Source organism: Condylostylus longicornis, unplaced genomic scaffold (assembly GCF_029603195.1).
Source record: "Condylostylus longicornis isolate FDR11 unplaced genomic scaffold, ASM2960319v2 ptg000030l, whole genome shotgun sequence".
NCBI classification, from domain to species: Eukaryota; Metazoa; Arthropoda; class Insecta; order Diptera; family Dolichopodidae; genus Condylostylus; species Condylostylus longicornis.
The window spans coordinates 7,194,060-7,216,202 of NW_026577999.1; the positions used below are offsets into that span (position 1 = coordinate 7,194,060).

At 21.8% G+C, this 22,143-nt stretch overlaps 1 protein-coding gene across 3 annotated transcripts in view; it reads right to left on the bottom strand.

Moving 5' to 3' along the window:
• Positions 1-11,595: 11,595 nt before the first annotated feature.
• LOC129607867 (protein neuralized) overlaps positions 11,596-22,143 on the bottom strand; it is a 60,021-nt gene continuing 49,473 nt past the window's right edge. For all 3 annotated transcript variants that reach the window (XM_055519098.1, XM_055519097.1, XM_055519096.1), the window contains exons 2-3: positions 12,216-13,990; positions 11,596-12,084 (exon numbers count right to left, since the gene is read on the bottom strand). In XM_055519098.1, the coding sequence (XP_055375073.1) occupies positions 11,827-12,084; positions 12,216-13,990 (2,033 nt within the window). In that variant the 3' untranslated portion in view covers positions 11,596-11,826. The remainder of the gene's footprint in view (positions 12,085-12,215; positions 13,991-22,143) is intronic.

Genomic DNA, 22,143 nt, shown 5'->3' on the forward strand with positions numbered 1-22,143 from the left:
TAATTTTTTATAATATGCATGTACATTAATAATTTTAATATTAAGTAAAGGCACAAGTGTATTTATTATACAACAATAATAAAATAAAACGAAGAAGTAGAAGAAGAAGAAGAAAGAGATAAAGGAGAGGAAGATAAGAAAAATTATGTTATATGGCAATAAAAAGGTAAATGTATGTAATAAAAGCAAGAAGTAAATTATGTATGATATTAAAGTATAACACTTTTTTTTTATGTATAACAGTTATGTATTAAAATCATAATAACGGTATTTTTAATAATGAAACTGTAATAATGATAAAAACATTTTCTCCAAAAAATATTGTATAACAGTTAAGCATAATATATAAAAAATTATGCACACATGTATTTTTTGTTTTCTATTTGTAATTTTTATGTATAAAAAATTTTGTATTCTTGTTTATTGTTTTTGCTTTTTGTTTTGATTTTTGTGTTACCGTTACATGTTTTTTTTATATATGTTATACACTTAGACTAAATAAACTGTCATATTTTTTATTTTACCTCATTTTTCATATTTTATTAGTTTTTATTAGTTTTTTTTGTTTTTATTCTTAATAATACCGCACTTATATAATTTACCACTTATTTTTTATTAATTTTTTTTTATTTTTCATTATTTTATTTGAATTTTTATGATTTATTTTATAATGTTCTATTAAAATTTTATTTAATATATAATAGTAATCATAATAATAATTATTATTGTTGTTGTTGTAATTATTATTATTATTTAAATTGTTTTCTTCTTCTTTTTTTCGTATGATACAATAGTAAAGCCATAAAAAATACATGTATTTAATATTTTTTTATTAATTATTAAAAAATATATTATTTTTTTTTTGTATTAATTGATTTTTTGGTGGTTAATTTGTTTTGTTTTGTTATATTTTTATGTATATTTTTTATATCATTATTATTTTTATGTATACGAGTAATTTTAATTAAATTAAATGATTTTTTAAAATTTTTATATTTGAGCTCATATATTTTTAATAAAGTACCTACAAATATAATATTTCCATTCCATTTAATTTTAGGAATAAATTGTAATTAAACAACATCAAAAAATTAAATTTTTAATTAATAAAATATAAAGAGAAAAACCAACATCAAGATTATATAAATTTATTTTTATTATTATTTTAATTTTTAAATTTTTCTACAATATTTGTAATTAATTTTTTTTTTATGTAGCAGTTCAAATTGTTTATACTCGTAACAAAAGAAATTTTTATTTATTTTATACACGAATATTTTTAAAAGTTTTATAATTTTTTAATTTTAATCAATTTTTTTACATAACAATAATAATAATGAGGTAAAAAATAATTATTGCATTTTTAATTTATTAATTTATTTAAAAACACACTCATTTTAATGGATTCATTTTTATAATAACTTTTGTTTTCTTAAATCGAGGAGTTATATAATATATTTTGTAAATATCCTGTATTTGAGAGTTTTATTATGTTATGATTCCAAAACTGTATAAAAATTAATAAAGGAAATGTTAAAAAAATATATTAGAAAAAAAATTTTTATTTAAATTGTAAAAGTAAATAATGTTTAATTATATGTTATGACAAACATTATGTGTATTAAGATTGTTTCAACTCGAATTTTAGAATAAATATTAAGTATAAATTAATGTTTACACGTAGATGATCATAAGAGAACTTAAAAGGAACCGCAGTTGGAAGTTTTGAAATGTAAACATTATTATAGAAAACCTATAAAAAATATATTCTGTGAATTGAAGAGAATTCAAAATATTTCACTCAATTAACTCAAAAAAATTGAAATGACTCAAAAAGTGTCAAAATATCGCGATTTCTTTCTCTTCCGTAGAAAAAAAAAATTCGATTTTCTGACGAATAAATTGACTGAAAAAGAGAGCTAGAAATGTAAATTTGACTAATAATAAATAAAATTTCAATATAATAATAAAAAAAAAAAAATTCAAAGCTGTTAATTTCTTGTAATACTCTAAAAAATTAAAAATTCAATAATATTCACAATAGTGTTTTAAAAATTTTTTTTTGTTTTGAAAAAATATTTTTTTTTATAATTTTTATTCTGTTTGTTGTTTTAAATAACAGCTGTCGAAAAAAACTAATACGTTTCGAAAAATTAAATTTAAAAAAATTAATTAAATGTTAAAATTTAGGATTCAATTGCTTTTGTTAAATTATGGCTGTTTTTGCTTTTACCTGTATTAATTATTACTCAAATTCTGTATAATTAATGTTTGACAAATTCAATTCTGTAAATTATTTATAAAATTGAAATTAGTAATAATTTTTCTCCCACAATTTTCAAACCAATTAAATTAATTAAATCAAATTTTATCAAATTATGTAGTTAGGAGAATTAAATTTGTATACAATGAAATAAAAGAAATCTACCGAAATTGACTTAGACATTTGATGCCTGTACCCTAGAATTTTTCATTCTAACGTTACTTATTTATTGCAGATTATTGTTATATATAATAAAATAAATAATAATAAACAAATTATTTTTAAAAATGTATTTTAAATAAACACACCTATTTTAAATTTTACATTATTTTCTTTTTAAATAGAATATATTATTAGTTACATATGGATAGGTACTCATAATATTAATTCTCTATTATTATTCTATTTAAAAATTTTATAAATATAAATGTATTTCTAGTAATATGGTTATCGAACAACTGAATAGAAATTTTTATTCATTTATTCTTAAATAATAATAATCTATATACTGTATACATTCGTATATATAATATATTGTATATTATTATTTATAACATGATACAATATATGTTTTACATAAAAATATAAAATCTATATCAAATACCTATACTATATTATTACGAGTATATAAATCCTTATATGTGTACGACTCTTATACATTTAGATAGGTATATAGCCGTAAATACCTTTATATTACAAAGTATATTTATAAATATTTGTTTATAATATTTTTGTGCCTTTATTATCTATATAAGTATTAGATATAATATACCTATACAAATACATTTGTGAGCAGTTAAATTCAGAATTCAGCAAAATAATATTGTGATGATTTGTAGTAAAAGAGCAACAAAACTAACTTAAAGTAAAAGAAAAAGCAAAAAACACGAATTTAATAAAAAAACAAAACCCGAAAAGTAAAAATACTGTTTCTTTTCTCTCAAAATTTCTCTATTATTTTCGTGTATTTCTCATTCTCTCTTCTCTCTCTCTTTGTATTTTATTAAGTTAGCTTTCAGTTGTAGTACTAGTAACAAAATCAGTAAGCTGGAAAAGTCCTAAATTTTCATCTCTCTTCTTTTTATTACGAGTATATATAGGTATATATCACAAAATATATAATATAAAATCAAAATAGGTGTATAATACTTATACATATATATATATTTATATATATAAATCTATAGTTTGTTGATCTATAATTGTATGTATGTCGGCATATTATGTTATAATAATATAGTATACATTTTTATATTATATACATTATGTATAGGTAAATAGTGTGCTATTGTATGTAGAAATTATAAAATTGAAATGAATTACAACCTACATGTTATTATTATTATTGTTGTATGCATGTAGGTATATATACCTATGCATTATTTGCTTTTGCATGATTTTCCCTTTTTTTCTTCCACATTTCAAATAAAATATAATAGAAAAATCCGAAAAACAACAAAAAAAATAGAATAGAAAAAAAAATGTATAGAAAAATTTATATTAGAAATCAAAGAATAAAAGAAAAACGAAATTAATTTGAAAAAGGAAAGTATCCTGATGTATGATACACATTTGTATGTATGTATATGCGAAAATATAATGTATGTATATAAATATTCATATAAAGTATAAATAGTAGTAGTGTCTAAAATAAAATTACCAGATAACTTTAATATTTATAAACGTACAACATTAATAAGTGTGAAGGTAGTAGATTTTGTTTTCTTTTTCTTTTTTTTCTATATTATTACTTTTTTCTCCATATTTTATACACATGGTTATTTATACATATTTTGGGAACTAACAACAAAAGTGACTGAAAAAAAAAAGATGAGAAACAAAAAAAAAAAAAAAGTGATTCCAGGTTTTTTTTTGTTTTTTTGTTCTTTCTTCTATCTTAGAGTTTTGTTTTTTTTTTTCTCTTCTAAAAATAAGAAAAAAACTTGTTAATAACTTTTTTTTTTTGTGTTTTTTCTTTGATTCACTTTTTCTTCTAATAATCTTTCCCGAAAATTTCAACAAAATTTATTATCAAGAAGAGAGAAGATAAAATTCAAAAAAAAAAAAAAAAAAAAACAAAAATGTTGAATAGAAAAATTTTTGAAATTTTTTTTTGAAGGGCATAAAAGTTAATTTGGTACACTGAAAAATTTTTTTAATTTAAATTGTTATTAAAGTTTTAATATATTTTTTATCTGTTTCTCTTCTTTAATGCTTTTTTTAATTGAATTTATTTTTTTCTTTACTTTTTATTCATTTCTTTTTTTCTCATTTTGAAATTTTCTAACAATTTCTTATTACTTGTTATATTTATTTTTTTATTATATTTGAGGATAAAGGTGCAAATATATTTAAAAGAGAACACATTTTTTAATTTAATATTTTAATAAAATTTTAAAATTTACCCGTATTTAATTAAATTTATTTTATATTTTATTCTATATTATTTTTATCTATACATTGGTACACTTAAATTTTTCAAAAAAAAATTTACTTTGCATACTTTTAGGGAAAAATTTCTTTTATATTTTTGATAATGAGATTTTGTATTTCTTTTTTTTTTTCTCTTTTTGTATTTCTAATTTTTCTGCCAGTTTTTTCTTTCTTCTTTTTTGCTTTTCTTAGAAATTATATAAAAGGATTCACAATATTTACGTGTATAAATTCTAATTTGCTACACTTATTTTAATAATAAAATATTTTTTTTAAAGTTAAAAACAAAAAGTAAATAAATTGAAATTAATTTCCAATAAAATAAGAAAATTTTTTTTATGAGATAAAAAAAAAATTATAATCACTATATTATATATATATATATATAAATTTGTTTTTGAAAAAAAAAAATTATAAAAATTTAAATTCTTTTATAATGAAGCGAAAAAATGTCCTTTTGCGATCCCTATAATAATCTAACTTGGACTGAAATGTTTGCGAAAAAAAAAAATATGACTGAGAAAAAAAAAACAAAAACAATAAAGAAAAGTAGCTATCCAATTTTTTTTTCTTTTTTCTTTAAAAACTTTTTTTTTTGAGTATTTTTACTCTCTTTCTCTGTTATTTCCTTTTGAAATCTGTTCCTTTGTCCATTATTTTTTCCCTATTTCCCATTTTCTCTATATTGCTGAATATAAAAAAAAAATATTCTTATTACTTATTGTTTATTGAAAAAAAAAAAGTAAAAAAAAAAATGTTTGTTATAAAACATACACACATGCAAATTAATAAAATAAAAAATATATACATAAATGTATAAGTAAATTGTTAAAAATATAAAACGCGATACATATACCTACCTATATATTAAATAAAGAGGTTCCAAGACGTGCATATGTGGTAAATATGCTCACAAACATTAATATACTTTCGCATAAGTTAATTTCTTTTTTTTTTTTTTTATTTTCTTTTCCTTTTTAACAAGATATAAAGTAAATAATTGTTGGTTTTCATAGGGTTTTTGCTTTTCTTTTAAATGTCCTGATAAGAAATTTGTTTGTTTTTTTTTTGTTATTCTTTTTTTTTTTATTTTGCTATACTACATACTGCTTATTTTATCATTTTTTATGTGTTTTTCGCTGAAAAAAAATGTGGGCGTTATACAAAACCGGTAGCTAAATATGAAAAATTAATATATATGGGTACATAATATGTAGCCACACAATGGAATACATATATACATATAAGTATGTCTTAACGTAGTAACATTTTTATATTTACAATAATTTACAAGGATTTATATAACATAATAATAAAAAAAAAAAGTAAATAATAATAAAAATGTGAAAAGCTTCATATAAAAGGAGAAGATAAAAAAGCTTTTTGCAGTTTTCTGTAAATATTTATAAATGTACAGAAAACAGATAAACAATATTTAAAATTTAGCACGTTATTAAATGAAAATTTTTAACCGTTACACATTTTTTTTTGAATAATTTGGTCTTTATCACTAAAACAAAATTTCGTGTCTTTATCAAAAAACAAAGATAAGGGAACAATAAATAATTAATAATGATTTTAAATAATTTTCAGTTTTCACACCAAATTTCTTTATTTTAAAAAATATTCTGTCTTTTACAATTTATATTCAAATATCATTTTGAATAACTCAAAAAAGTTTTGATATCTGTTAGGCGTGCAACAAATTTTTGTAGGAATTTTAAAGTTTATGAAATTCACAAATTTGGAACATGTAAAAAACATTATACATGCAATATATGTTCATATCTTAAGATAATTCAACCAAATGAAAAATTTTAAAAACTTGCCAAGAGTCACCAGTATTTAAATTTAGGAGCTAGTGTCTTTCTCAGTTCAACCTTTATATTTGTTTAAGTTCTACGTTCTGAAAGAATCCACGAACCTCTTTTTCTTCTTTTTTTCTTAAGTAGAGAATTGACTTTAAATTCTTTTTCAAATAAATCTGAATACATAAAAAAAGTCTTCAAATTCGTAGCAAATTGTAGTAAATAAAGATAAATTCAAAATAATTTTTCATTAGATTCACGTTAATTAAAAAATAAAAAACATTTTTTTTTAATATTTATGTCATTTTTATTTTTATAATATAAAACGTATTCTTTTTGTTCTATTAATTTCAAAGCATTTTTTTTTTTTAATTTTTTTATTTTCATATAAATATTAAAACTACAAATATCCTATACAAGTACAAAATAAAAAAATAATAATAATATACATAGAAAATAAAAGAATTATAATGATATTTTTGAAAATCATAAGTTTTCTGGTGTTTTTCATAGTATATTAATGTGTATGCATTTTTTTTTTTTTCAATTCTTATTTAATATTTTCTTAATAACTTCATAATATTTCATATTATATATTTGATTTTTGTTTTTGTTTTTTTGTAATATTAACAAAATTTACATGCAAGTTAAAAGTAAACGCATATTTAATAAAAAAAAAATTTAATGCACAATTTATATATTATATATGTGGAGATCGTGGGTAGTGCTGCATATTTCCGACTTTTAATATTGTGCTGAAGTTCATAAAATGATTAATTAAAATGTTGTGAATTGCCCTATTTGTATATCAAGTGCCGTTATATCAAGAAAACTATATAAAAATAGTTTACCAAAATTCAAATGATTTAAAATATATGTGTATATGGATTTAGACCCATCATTCAAGTCGGCCTACTCGGCTACATCAAACCGAAGTATATACTTTCAGTTTTATAATATTGCTATTTTATGTGGCAGTGAGAAAGCCTAAAACGCACGAACACTTTACCACGAAACATACTTAATACTGGAAAGTTTGTTTGGTAAAAAATTTATTTGCCACTTTAGCTGCAAAAAGCTATATTTTTGTAAAATCTAAATAGTTAATCTAAAATAAATTTCATAAGAACAATAATAAAACAACCAGAGATTTAATATAAAAAAGTTATTGGCACGGAAATTAAGAAAGCAAAAATTTTCATTATTAAGCACAGTCGATTTCCAGCAACCATAGCATTCACATACCCGAACGACTCACATATATTTTTTTTTATTACATTATATTTCGTTTCATATAATTTAAATAATTTTTAATAATAAATGCCGACTATATACTCTACGTAAAAAAAAAAACAAAAATCGTATAAATTTTAATTTTTATCAATAATATTATCGTTGTTTGCTTTGCATGTAAAAGTAATATTCTGAAAATAGTTCGATTTTAACGCGTTTATCTTTAAATTTCTTTAATTTTTTATTAAATTTTTTTATTAAATGTTATGGTTTTTTTTAATTTCAGAATATATATTAGTTTTTTTTTTTGTATTTTAATTCATAATATGCAGTAAAAAAAAAAAACAAATTATTATTTTTGCTATATTTGACTAGATTAAATTATATATTTTTTTTTCTTTTCTACTTCATTAAATTATTTTGACGGTCTTCATTTTGAAATACATAATTTTTTCATTTTTTTTTTAACTAAAATATTTACTTATTTGTAATCATCGTAATAAACTAAAATAAAGAATATATTTAATTTTTATATTTTTTGTTTGTGTTTAACAATATTTAATTGTTTTTAATTTTTTTTTAATTATAATTCAATTGGTTTCATCTGTTTGGTTAATGTATATTGGTAACAGTCATTCCTTTTGTTTTTGGGAAAAAAATTCAAATTAAGGATATAAAATTTATGTACATATATATGTATAAGTAATTAAATAATTATAAAATTAAAATATTTCGTAAATTTTAAATATAAAAAGAAAATATTTAATATGTATGGTACAACTACATTAAGTATTTAAGAGATAAATTATTATTAATCATTATAACAAAAATTTTTTATTGTTTAAATTAATTCAAAATCTCATAATTGAGAATATAAGAATGATATTTACTTTTATTCTGTATTTATGAACAAATTTTATTTTTAAAGATTTTTTTTTTTCTTCTCTTTGTCAAAATTAAAATTTATTATTAAAGTTCTACGAATTCCAAATATTTACGAAAATTTATGGTTTTGATTTTAAAAAACAAAATGTGTTAAGACTATACATTTCTATAGTAAGTTTTTCCACAAATTAAATATTCAATAATTTTTTAATTTAAAATTTTGATTTTAACATAATATGGATTATATTTAAAATTTTTTTAAAATTTATTTTATATATTTTAACAAAAAAGAAATTCAATTTTATTTTGTCAATTAAACAATAATTTTTCTTTGCAATGAAATGTATAGTGCACGAAATTGATCAAATAAATTATTGAAAAATGGTTTTGTTTTCCAATTATCTTCCTAAAACAAAAATAGCAATCCGTTCTATATTTACATAATACTACTTATTTATAATTCTAAGAGTAGTGTAGTATTAGTGTGTGTATTTGTCTTAAATTTTTAGTATATTTAGCTGTATTTTAATTTGTTTTTTTTATAAATTCCTACGTTAATATTTTTTTTTAATTTTTTTTTTTTGTTTAAATTACTTTTTTTTTTTTTTGGTGCAATTAAAAATGAACTAACTACTTTCATATAATAATATATTTGTCAGAACTGTTGAGATTAATTTGTATTTCTTTCTCAATTTTGATTGCAAAAAACTTTTAAAAATTTTTAATTGTAATATTTATTTTAATTCATTCAAAAAAACAAAGTTTTCTTCTTTGTTTTCGTATCGTATTTGAATGATTACATTTAAAAAATGAAACAGGTCACTTATAAGATAGTTATATTATTTTTTTATATATATATATTTCATTGTTAAAATGAAAATTGTAAACGAAATATGAAATGGAAAAAAGGGGCTACATTACTGAGATCCTTTGTTAAACAAAATTAAACTTAGAATATTAGATTCTTGATATTTATTTAAAATAAATAGTATAATGAATTTTAAAAAATTTAAAAATACGGAAGTTAATTTATTTGGCTCTTCTTAATTACAAAATTACTAAAATAAATATATATGTACCTATTGAAGTTAAATGGAAAATTTATAAGGATAAAACAATTAAACAAATGCCCCTTTTGATTAAAAATGTGAAGAAAATAATTGTGATTGCAATATAAGTGTTTTTAAGAAATTTATAACACTGAATGTTATAGAAAAAAGTTATATCGATTTTGTACAAAAACTAATATTAATATGAAAAAGAGATTCTATCATTCATTTTAATTAAAAATAAAAGTAAAAATAATTATATTTTTTCTTCATTTGGCTTATTTGAAATTCTTAACATATTTTAAATCTTAATTATGTATATTATTGTTTAGTTATAAATTTATTTGTAAAAAATATTTGGCAAATTAATTTGCTGTTATTGTAACTATATATTATATTTGTTTTTATTTTAAACAATTTTTTTTTTTTTTTGAATATTTTTATGTTTCGTTTTCTATTTATTTTCTTTTTCTATTTATTTAGTTCTTAATAATATTTAAATATCTAACTCAAGTTTTAAAAACATAAGCAGTAAAATTTTCATAATTGTATTTTGATTATACATGCTTACATATCTAAAATTTGAATAATAATAACTTTCAAAAAAGTTGAATGGTATTAAAAGTTGAACTTTGTAATTTTATATTAATAAAAGGTTTCAAATTCATTTATTGTTATCATTTGTAAAATTATAATAAATAGAAGTGATTGTTACTGCTCTATTAAAAAGAAACCCCGAATTTCGTGCTCAACATTACAACTTTTGATTCTATTTTTATTATTTGCAATATGCAGTTTTTACGATTTTTCAATTTTCAATAAATTATTTTTGTCCATTTTTGTTAGGTTTTGCCTTATTTTGTTGCTTTCTATTGCTTTAAAAATTTTTTACTTTTGTTTTCTCATAATCAAATTTTTGAATTTTCGCTCTAATAATTCTTTTTTATATATTTAGCACCAATAATGACCTAAAAATTAAAAGTTTACCGAAAAGGGAAAAAGCTTGTTTGTCTTTATTTTGGTTATATTGTAAAATTTAATTTTAACATTTAGTCTGTTGTATTTTTACATTGTTTTACAAAAATTAAAATATCTTTTGCAACAAAAAGTAATTTTTCATTAAATTATACTTTTGCGTTGTACTAAATTCTAATCTAAATTTTTTCAATTTTTTAACTAATAAGTTTAGTATCTTAAAAGTACAACAGATCTTAAATTTATCTAAGTTATTTTATATATTATTTTATTTATAGTAAAATTTAATGCAATAAATTTACTTCAATATAACTGGCTATTTTTTTTTTTTTGTATAATGTTGAGTTTTGCTTATTTTTGTCTTTTAAGTTCATAAAGAATTCATTATTATTAAATATGGAATCACAATTGAGTATAGTTTCTTTAACTTTTTTTTAATATTAATAAAATAATAAATACGAAAATGCCCTCTTGAAAATATATACACATAAAAAAAAATGTTAATATTTTTAATAATTAAATACATAATAATTAAAACAAAGTTTCTTAAATCATTAAAATTAAGTTGAATTAATAATTAAAATTTTAAAATTAAATTTATAATTACAAAATTTTTAAAAAATAATAATTACAATGTAAAAAAAAAATAAAACAATTTTTTTAAATTACTATATTTGGTTCAAATAATAATTAATATTCTGCAAATAATAATAACATTACATGCATAACGAAAACAAATATTCACAAATAAATTTAATTTATATAGTATTTACTAATTTATCTAAACAAAATTGAACTAAATTTTTTTTGAAATAACAAAATAATTTATTTCTATTTCAGTTTTAAAAATGAGAGCTATTATAATAATACCCTAAAACCCAAAATTTAATCTGAAGAGAAGAACAATTGGACAATAGAAATTTATTTATAACATATTAAATATATTTAATCTGCATTAATAAAGTTAACATTTTTAATTTGAAACTTGCATTATAGAATAGTGTAGATGAAGGAAATTGCTTTTAATACAAATTTAGTTCAATTCTTTTTAGATTTTAAACCTTTGCTTTTAAATGTTCTCTTCTTACTTAATTTTTATTTTAAAAAATTTGGATTACTATTTTAAACATAAAATTCAATCTCATGTAAAATGTTCTTTTTAAATATCGTTTTTATTTTATCACGTTGTATAGGTACGTATAACATCACGTATCATAGCTCTGCATAAAGGACAATGGCCACCTCCTACTCCACGCCATTGTTCTATCGCACATTCATAGCACATACACATATGACCACACATATATAAGACGGAATCAATTGGATTTTCGTAACAAATAGTACATTCAGCTCCGGAATTTTGTTGTTCAGCAGGAACATTTTTGTCTTTCCATTGTGGTTGACTTGTAATTTCACTACATTTTAATGTTGTTATTGGCTAAAAATATAAAAAATAAAATTCAATCCAATTCCAAAACAGGTTACTTTTTAAAAAATTTTGTTTACTTTAATTACATAATTTTTCACTTGTAAATTAACAGATGCATATGTATGCAACAATTTATTTACCTCTATGAACTGTGAACTACCACCACACCCATTTGTTATGCCAGCAGCGGCTAGACTTGAACTAGGAACATTTGCTGTAATATTTCCATTTAATCTCGTTTGACTGTTGCTAGATGTAATATGAGCTTCTGCTGGGGGTAGATTAACCACTAATACAGTACCGCCTGGTTGTATTTGAATCATATCACCATTTGATGGTAAAGATATCATTCGACTATTCGATGAAGATTGTGCAACAGCAGTTTGTATTGGTTGCACTTGATTCGATTGCGATCCTGGAAGTACGTTTAGAGGAGTACAACTAACATTTGTGGCAGTTGGAGCTGCGTTTGCTACTGCCGTTGCTGGTATAACACCTCCTGTTGTTGTTAAATGTGCTAATTTTCTGCTTTCCGATAATTGAGAATTTAAACTGTTTATGGATTCTGAACACGGTAAATTCACTTGTAAATTTCTTGTCGAGACAGGAACTTGTGTAATTTGTTGCGCATTATGTAAATGCTGTAAAGATGAATGTGATTGCGATATTTGTTGTTGTTGCGATAATATAGTTGTCGTTGGCAATAATTGTGGCTGTGATACGGCTACATTTGTTAATAATGGCTGTCTAAAAACTCGAACACTTTGTGTGGAACCGTATATATCTAAGAACGCCCATAATTGTAAACTTTGATCAACGTGCATAACAATAACAGGTGGTCCATCATTTTTTGTAATTGCTACTTCACCAGTCTGCGATATATAAAAACTAATTTCATCTCCTCTCTGTGGTTGGGATGCAATATCTTTACTAACAACCCAATATTCTGGACGATCTAATAAAAAATCTGAATCATCTGGTAAATCAGATGGTTGTAAATTCGCTGGATTACATGATGTTAAACCTAATGCCAAAGCACCGACATACATATTTTCGGTTTGTAAAATTTGTATAATAATTTTTTCGCCAATTCGTAATGGCCTAGCTGTAAAAACATAACCCTGACAAAAATCAGCTTGCGTTCGTGATGCTACAAAACGATCTTGTGACAAACGTACATTTCGTCCTTTTGTATTATGGAATGAAACTGGTATTAATCGACCACTAGCGTTATATCTTACTGGCGGTATTAAATTATTTATATCATCATTTAAATTTAATGATTGCATTGATGGCATTATACGATTCATTTCATTTTCACTTAAATTTGAACGTTGTTGTCTTAAAATTTGATGTCCAGTATTACCACTGCCACCACTACTTGGTTGCTGGTACATATAAACTCTAGCATCCAAAAATTCTATACCTGTACAATTGCCATAAACATCAATAATTGTCCATAATAGACCTCGTGTATCAATTCCAGATAATATAACACCTTTCTCATCACCATTTATACCATAAATTACATCTCCAGAGGAATTGACATAATAGAATAATACATTGTCTTTTTCACAGTACTGTTCGTGTAATGCTTTCGCCCAGAAACCGGGACGATTTGTTAAATCTGGGCATGCATATTTTGGCAGAGAGCTTTCTAATGTGGCAGGATCATTACTAGTAAAACCAAATCGTATACCACCATTCCAATTATTCGATACTTCAGTTAATTTAACACATACACGCTCATTTAAGCGTACTGGCCTTGCACTAAATGTTATTGCACGACAAAAACTTTCATAACGTTTTGCTAATGTACCATCACGTGATATTCTAATATTATCACCATGCACTGAATGAAATTGTAATGGAGGTAAATTATTTGGACCAGGGCATGATGTTGGACTCCTTCGAGCTAAAAAAAAAAAAAAAAAAATTAAATTAAAACATTTATTTTTCTAAAAAAAATTGTATAATTTTATAATTTTGTGTATTTATATAAAAATTTGTATGAAAATTTTTCTAATTTAATAAGTTTTCTAAACTCTGAAGTAAAATTTTAAGAAATTTCCAGAATTTTATTTGAAAACAATTGAGAAACAATTTGAGAATACTCAATTATTGACATTGAATTTTATTATAGCCTTCAATAAAATACTTAACAAAAGGAGAAGTTTCATGTGATCTTTAACATCTGGGGTTATAAAGAAATTAAACATTACATTTTTTATAAAAAAAATCTTCACAATTTTATAGGGAATTTAATGGTACAAAAAATACATAATTTCCATGTAAGTTAAAATTCAAACATTGTTCTTTCACCACTTTAAAGGTTCTTATTAAGGCTTTTATTACTTTAAGAAAAGAGATTATGAGAAGTCGTCCTTTCTTTTGTTTTTGTTTTTTTTATATTATTTCTTTCATCCCTCCAGAACGAAAGAAGATTACATAATAGCATTTGCCCTACTTTATTTTATATAACAAGTATTTAAGTATCCAAAATAAAAGAAAATAAACAGGCACGTATATAGGGATGTTCGAAAGATGCAATTAAATTTATTTTGCAAAAAAAGGCAAAAAAATTATCGAAAATGATGCAAAAATATTTGGGGGAATTATTGCAAAATTTATTCTGATCTACAAAGAAAATTGTTAGCCCTCGAGTAACGAAATTGAATTGCTAAAATTTACTGTTATTATTAGTTACAATAAGTTTTTTTTTATATTTTAATGAAATTAAGATTTAAAGCAATTTCAGCTGTTCCCATTATTTTAACAAATTCGTAAGAATATCCCATAGTTGACCAATACAACTCTTGTTCCTTTTTTTTTCTTGTTATATTTTTCTTGTATACTTCATTTTTTTTCTTTATATTTTCTTTTATAAATACATACACAAATATACCAGCGTATATGTATAAATATATATATATATTTACTATTTATAGTTTCAACAATATGTGTTATACAGATTTTCTAAATTTCTATTGTCTGTCCTGTAACGATACGAAAGATTATAATAATTATTGCTTAACTTTCGAATATTAAAGAAGAACATAAAATACATACAAATATATGACAGATGTTCTATTTTCTGTAAAAATTATGAACAATATAGCATACATACAATGTATACACATATAAAAGTTCACTTATTCCGTTCCATCTATTTAAAAATATAAAAGGAATAAAAGTAAAAATAAAAAAAAAAGGATATACTGAAACAAAATCATTGTTTTCTCCCTAAGGAGAACGAAAAAAAAAAAACAATATTAAAAGTATTCTTTGAATGAAAAATAATGATAAATTTTAATTTTGCTTTTAATTTTGTATAAGGGCTTCAAAAAAATATTAAAGATTTTCAAAAACAAAAAAAAAAGAGGAATATAAAATGTTATACATAAAGATATAATTTATTATGGTTTACAAATACACTTAAAACAACATACACACACTTAAATGGACAAGTCTTGTTTTTATATTGTAAGTGTATAAAAACTAACATTATTTTTATTCCCTGAAGAGTGTTAATGTACGGAGGTTTTTCAATGCCAAGAAGGATATTCAAAAATATTTTTGTAAATAAAAATATTACTTGAGTATACCAAAATTAATTCTTCTCCCAAAATGCATTTAATTTTTTTCTTAAGAAAATATTATATTTGTATTTTTGTATAGTCTTAAATATTCTTTAAAACTATAGCTAGGAAATAAGTATGAAGGATGCTACGATATTTATGAATGTATATTTGTATGTATTTTACACTCCTGTGAAATTTTACTTTTCAAATTTTTGTTTTGTTTTTTGTTTTTATTTTGTATGTATTTTGAGACAGATGTTTATTTTTAATTCATTTTCGAAATCAACTGATTGTGATAATAATCTTAAATTGTAAATTTATATTTCGTAAGTTTGATTTATAAAATTTCAAAATCAATTAAAATTTTACGTATACTTTGGTTTAATTTTTAAGAGGCTTACTAAAAACTTAGATATAACTATAAGTGAACAACTGCTTTACAGTTACAATATAGTTGAAAATCATATGCAATGCTTTAACTTCGATTTTTAAAAAGAAGTTTCGTTGTCGGCAAGGACATTTCATTTACATTTTTAACTTTTATTATTGCAACTTGAATTAAATGTCAAGATAAATCGGATTTGTATTGATTGTAATTTCATATTTATTCCAGTGGTTTTAAGGAGATATAAGTATGTAATTTGTTGAATTATGCGTGAATTATGTCCTAGATCATGATTTCATTAATTGAAATTGGAAAAGCTGAAAACAGCTGAAATTTTATATACCTTTGTCGTAGTTGCCTTTAAAACATAATAATGCATAAATATATTAAAATTTTAAAATTTGATGAGCATATATAATCTAAAATCAACCAAGTTAGAGCGGCTAACAACCCGTCTTTAAAATTTAACAAACAACTATTCAAATTTAAATTTACAACATACCCGTCTTCAAATTTTAATACAAAACTATCAATAATTTTTTTTGCAATTTAAATACTTTAGAATCTGAGGTTCAGAGTTCAAATTTCCTTCAAAAAAAATTTAAGAAGAAAATTTCCCAAAAATATCCCTTTATACCTGTTCAATTTTTTACACATACGAAAATCATAAACAATACTAACTAACACTACAATCGTATATATTATAGAGAAAAAAAAAATCATAAAAATTATAATAACAAAAAAAAAAAACAAAAAGGACATCCGATTTAATTTGATTTTCGGTTGATTACTTCCGTTTTATTTAAAAATGCACATTTAAATAATAAAAATTCAGGTGTTTATTTCCGTTGTGAATCCAACATTAAAAATATAAATTACAAATTATATTTATAAATATTAAATGGTTATATATCCAGCATGTGTATGCATTAAGGTTATTGATCTTCTTTCTTTTTCACCTAAGATGTTCAACTTCAATCAACAAGTGATTTTAAAATTAATTTTTATTAAAACGAAAATTAACTGAATTATACGATTAATATTTGTTAAAGAGTACAACTTTCAAGAAATATATAATCGGAAGAGAAGATATATTTTATTATTATGAACTAGACTTATGCTTGTCTATTAAGCAATAATGTAAATAATTATCAATTCCAGTAATATCAATGCAATCTACTTAAAAGTTATACACAGCTATGAATATTTAAGAAAAAACCTACCTAATTCAACAAGTTTTTAATTTAAAACAAAATATTCTAAATGTATGTAGGTGTGGCAAAGAAAATCTCGTTATAAAATCGCAATTATTAACAGTTTCCTTTAATTAATTTTAAACGACACAATGTAAAACGGTTTATATAGGAAGAACTGATTTTCATATTTTTTTTATGATGAGAAAAAAAAACTGTTTATAATTAACCATTTTTTCTTTATCACATCCTCTCTATCCTCTTCTTACAAAAAAAATTGTCATAAAAATTACCATCTTCATTATATAATTATGGTTTAAATATTAAAATATAATTTGCAAAGAAAAAAAAATACAAGGCAAAAAAAAAGTCTCAACTTTCTATCCGGTATATGTTGACAAAGTACAAGATATCTAGTTTACGAGTAAATATAGCAAAAAAAATCCTGCTTTAATCGAAGGATACATTATCATTTTATTTAATATTTGCTATAAATATTCTATAAACATTAATAATGTCATTAAATTATACAGTGACATACAATATTTCTTGTACCAAGAGTAAATAAAAGCTTAATAACGAAAAATCCTTTTTTATGGTATCTAATTTCGAACTGATTTCTGACACTTGTTTTAATTCTTTACTTTGAAATTTTGTGATAATTGATGAATAGATTTTATTTTTTCAATATTTTTTGACATGTTATGTCATTTTATTTAGAAAATGACATATTCTTATATCATTTTATAAGTGTTAACGTATTACGTCGTTTTATTTCTGATAGATATCCAAAATTGAAATTGAGATGAAAGGAATCACTACAATCCAATAGAAAGAAATCAATACATATTGTCACGTATATCTAGGGGAGGGGAGTCAGATTTTTGTATATATATATTAATAATTGCTTTTTATATTGCTCTTTATCTTTTCTTAGTGTTTAACTGAGATATTCATCTTAATTATAACATTTAGAATATACGTGTCCAATTTCAATTGTCGTTAACTGTATATCAAGAACTTACATACAGTAAAACATATATTATACAGGTATAGGTAAATATTAACTATATTCAAACTTGATTTTTTTTTTTGCATTCATTTTATGAGTAAACATAAATTGAAAAAATGATGCATTTTCTTTTCCAGTAGCAAAAGAAAGAGTGAGAGAGAGAGAGGAGAAAGGCAAAATGAAAACAAAAAATTCAATAAAATACCGAAAACATATTTTGGTCGAGTGCCTTCTATAATACCACAAAGACGACGATAAAGTATGATATAAGCGCAATCAATACATACACATATGCATAAAAGATATTACAAGAACATAAAAAAAAGAATGCTCCGGAAGTCCTTCCGTTTTAAAATTTTTACTTAACTACAGATTTTATATCACTCATTTTGTTTTGTTTTTTTTTGATATAAAACGCTTATATACTTATGATTATAATATTATGTGAGTATAAAATATCATTTTTCTCTCGGATTTTTTTTCTTTCATATGTTCCCCCCTTGTTAGACATAAATTTTATACTTTCTTCTATACTTAGTATTCATATTGTATGTGCATGTGTATATATGTTTGCTTTCAAGCGAATATTTTAGCATATAATATGAAGTAGCAACAGCAGTGATACGTCAATTGAATTCCGATAAGTTGCCTTTAAAATTTATATAAAAATTTATATAAAAGAAAATCAAAATATAAGAATAAAACAAAAAAAGGATTCTCTTTTAATGTGTCGAACGCGTTCTGCTCAATGACTTGATGAAATAATGGTTTTCTTATCAGAGTCTTCTTTGAAGTTTTTTTTTTTTTTGTTTTTCATTCAATGAAATTAATGTTTGCCGGTTTTAGAAATCGGTAATTTTAGAACATATTATTTAAGTCTTTTGTTTTATTTAAAAAAAAAAAAATATTTTTTTTTTCTTCTCTGATTTAATCGTAGTTTCCTCTTTTGGCTGGCAAGTTCAAGATTCTGAATCATATTTTTAGTTATTTTACATTTTGTTTTTATTTTTTTGTGTTTTGCTTGACTCCCTCAATATAAGAAAATTTTTACTGGTAGTATGAGGTTAATGAATTTATAAAAATAGAAATTTCTTTTATTATTATTTTCCCCCTGCTTTGTAATCAACTCATTATTATCGGTTCATTTTGATCAGAAACTCAAAATGCATAAATATAGAATAAAGAAATAAATAAATTTTATAATAAGTGCTATATATGCTTGCAATGCTACTGTACTTAAAATGAATTTAAAAGAAAAAAAAAAAAATTAAAATTCTTCATAACTCACGACAACGCGTATACAATCAATTTAAATTGCATTTAATGATCTTTTATACCATTGCATATACAGAAATAAACTTACATATAAAACGTCCTGGAGGTGTTTTTTTATACATATACAAAACTAAATTTAGATTTTAAATTAAAAATTATTGCACAAAATCATATTATAAGTAAATAAATGCATATGTATAGATAAAGAAATGAAAAATGAAATTTAATAAAGAAAAATAGGGTGGCCTCCTTCTTGAGCACGATTTTAAAATTATTTCACTGCAATATCATATAAAATTTTTAATAAAAAAAATATGTATAAATTCAACAACAGTTCATGTGCAAGTATGTGTTTATACACATATCTCCCCTTAAAGTGGTGTAATTTCAAATTTTCACTTATAAATACTTAAACTTGTGTATATACATATATGGAAATAATGATTAATTCAATATCTTACAAGAAAATATATTTGTATAGTACATCGGAACAACAGCGGCGACAATAAGACCATATCCATTCTATAAATATACTGTAAATAGAAGAGACGCGATCTTCATTTTATTCAGTAATATATTATACACTATCACAGTGGTATATGCATGTTATGTATAGAGTTTATAAGTTAAAAATTATTAATATGCGCACCACCATCATATTATGCAATTAATTCTAATTATTCAATTTTTATTTTTTAGACATAATGTTTTTAATTTGCCGTTTTGTTTGTTATATTATATATACTGTTGTTTTAAAACAATAACAGGGCCTTTTAATTATCGCTTATAGTAATGAAGGGCTTATAATTTATATATGGGACGCGTGCTCTTTGAAAATTTTTATAATCAATACAAAATTCGTGTATTTTTTTTACATTTCAGTTCAATTATTGTGTAATTCAAAATAAACAGAAAAGGGAACTTTTTAAGCACGATTTTAAAAAAAAAATTTAAAGAATGAACAAAAGAAAATAATAAATTTTCATTTTAATTCTTATATAATAACAATTTTAATGTAATTTTTAAATTTGAAACCACTTGAGTTAATTTTATAATATTTAATTGTGAATTTTGTTATAAGTAATAAGCTATCGTATTTTTGAATTTATTGAATATACACAGATTCAAATGTGAAATAAGAAAGTCAATTTAAAAATTATTAATTAATTTTAATTGAAAGACTTGAGAATTTCAAGTACCTACATGTGTATATTTGCTCAGCTGCAGCAGAAGAAATTGGAAATTAATGTTTTGTTTGATAATAAATTTATTATTTATTATTCTACTTTAGTTCAATATAATTAGAATAATAATTATTACAATAATTATAATTAAATCAGTTGAACAAGCTTTTGATGATTCTTAAATTTAAACTTAAAAATTTTAGATTTTTAAATGACATCATAATAGCACTGAACATTTTAAGCAAAATAATAAAAATTAAATGCTAAAGAATACGAAATCACACTTAAATTTCAATTTATTAATCTTCTACCTACTATTACAAATAATGATAATAATCCGAATTGATTCGAATCAAAATTTATAATACAAACAAATTTGTTATGGCTGGAGATTGCACAAAATTACCCGAATTACATAAAAAATGCACAAATTTTCAATTGTTGTAATTTGTATGTGAAAAACAAAATTAGTAAATTTTATAAAATTTAATTAAAGAAATGCAAAAAACATAGTGATGAACTATAACACTCCCGTATTACTATGTCTAAGTTTAGGCCCATATGTGAAATAGTAATATTATAATCAATTATGGGAATTAAAGTCCGAAAATGGAAAATTAAATTTAGTTATTATTGATCTAATTATTCTGCCCAAAAAAAAAACCCATTTCACATATTATAATTTTACATAACACTAAAATGTTGCACACATCGCACACATGAGAAGCAATTTAAGATTAAGTAAAATAAAAAACTATATAGAACAAAATGTTGGATTGGAATAATCATTAAAGAAACGGTTAATTTAATGGACCATTTCACTTTGCAATTTACTCACAGTTCTATATAACTGTGATATTCAAAATGAGTATGAGTAAAAAGTAGAAAGTTCAAATAAGCAGAACAGTTGTTGTTATTTTGCCACAAAACTAAAAATACTTTCAATCATTCTTCATTGCGTTTCTCCTGTCAATCTTTTTTAACTTTATACCTGTGCTATTATTTTGTAAGGTAAAAACACATGTACACAAATAAAATTCAAAATTATACTACAGCATGTACATATAAGTTCCATTATTTCTACTTCTCCAGGTGTAGTCGTAACATAAAAGAAACACAATTGTTCTCACCTGTTTTACGTAATTATTTTAATAATAAATAGGTCCAATTTTTTGTTTAATAAAATAAAAAAAAAAATCAATTCTCATTCTTTTAAATAAAATTTTACAATTTCTTAAATGTTCTAGGAATTTTTTTAAAGGCACTCTACTCATTCTACAGTCAGACACATTCTACTTGTACAAAAAAAAATTTTTTATAACAAAAATATTGTTTTTTTTTTTTCTTTAATTTTAAGGAACATTTCTTAATTTTTTTTTCTTTTCAAATGTTTTTTTTCAATTTTATATTTTTATTTTCACTTATACAAGTTTTAAAT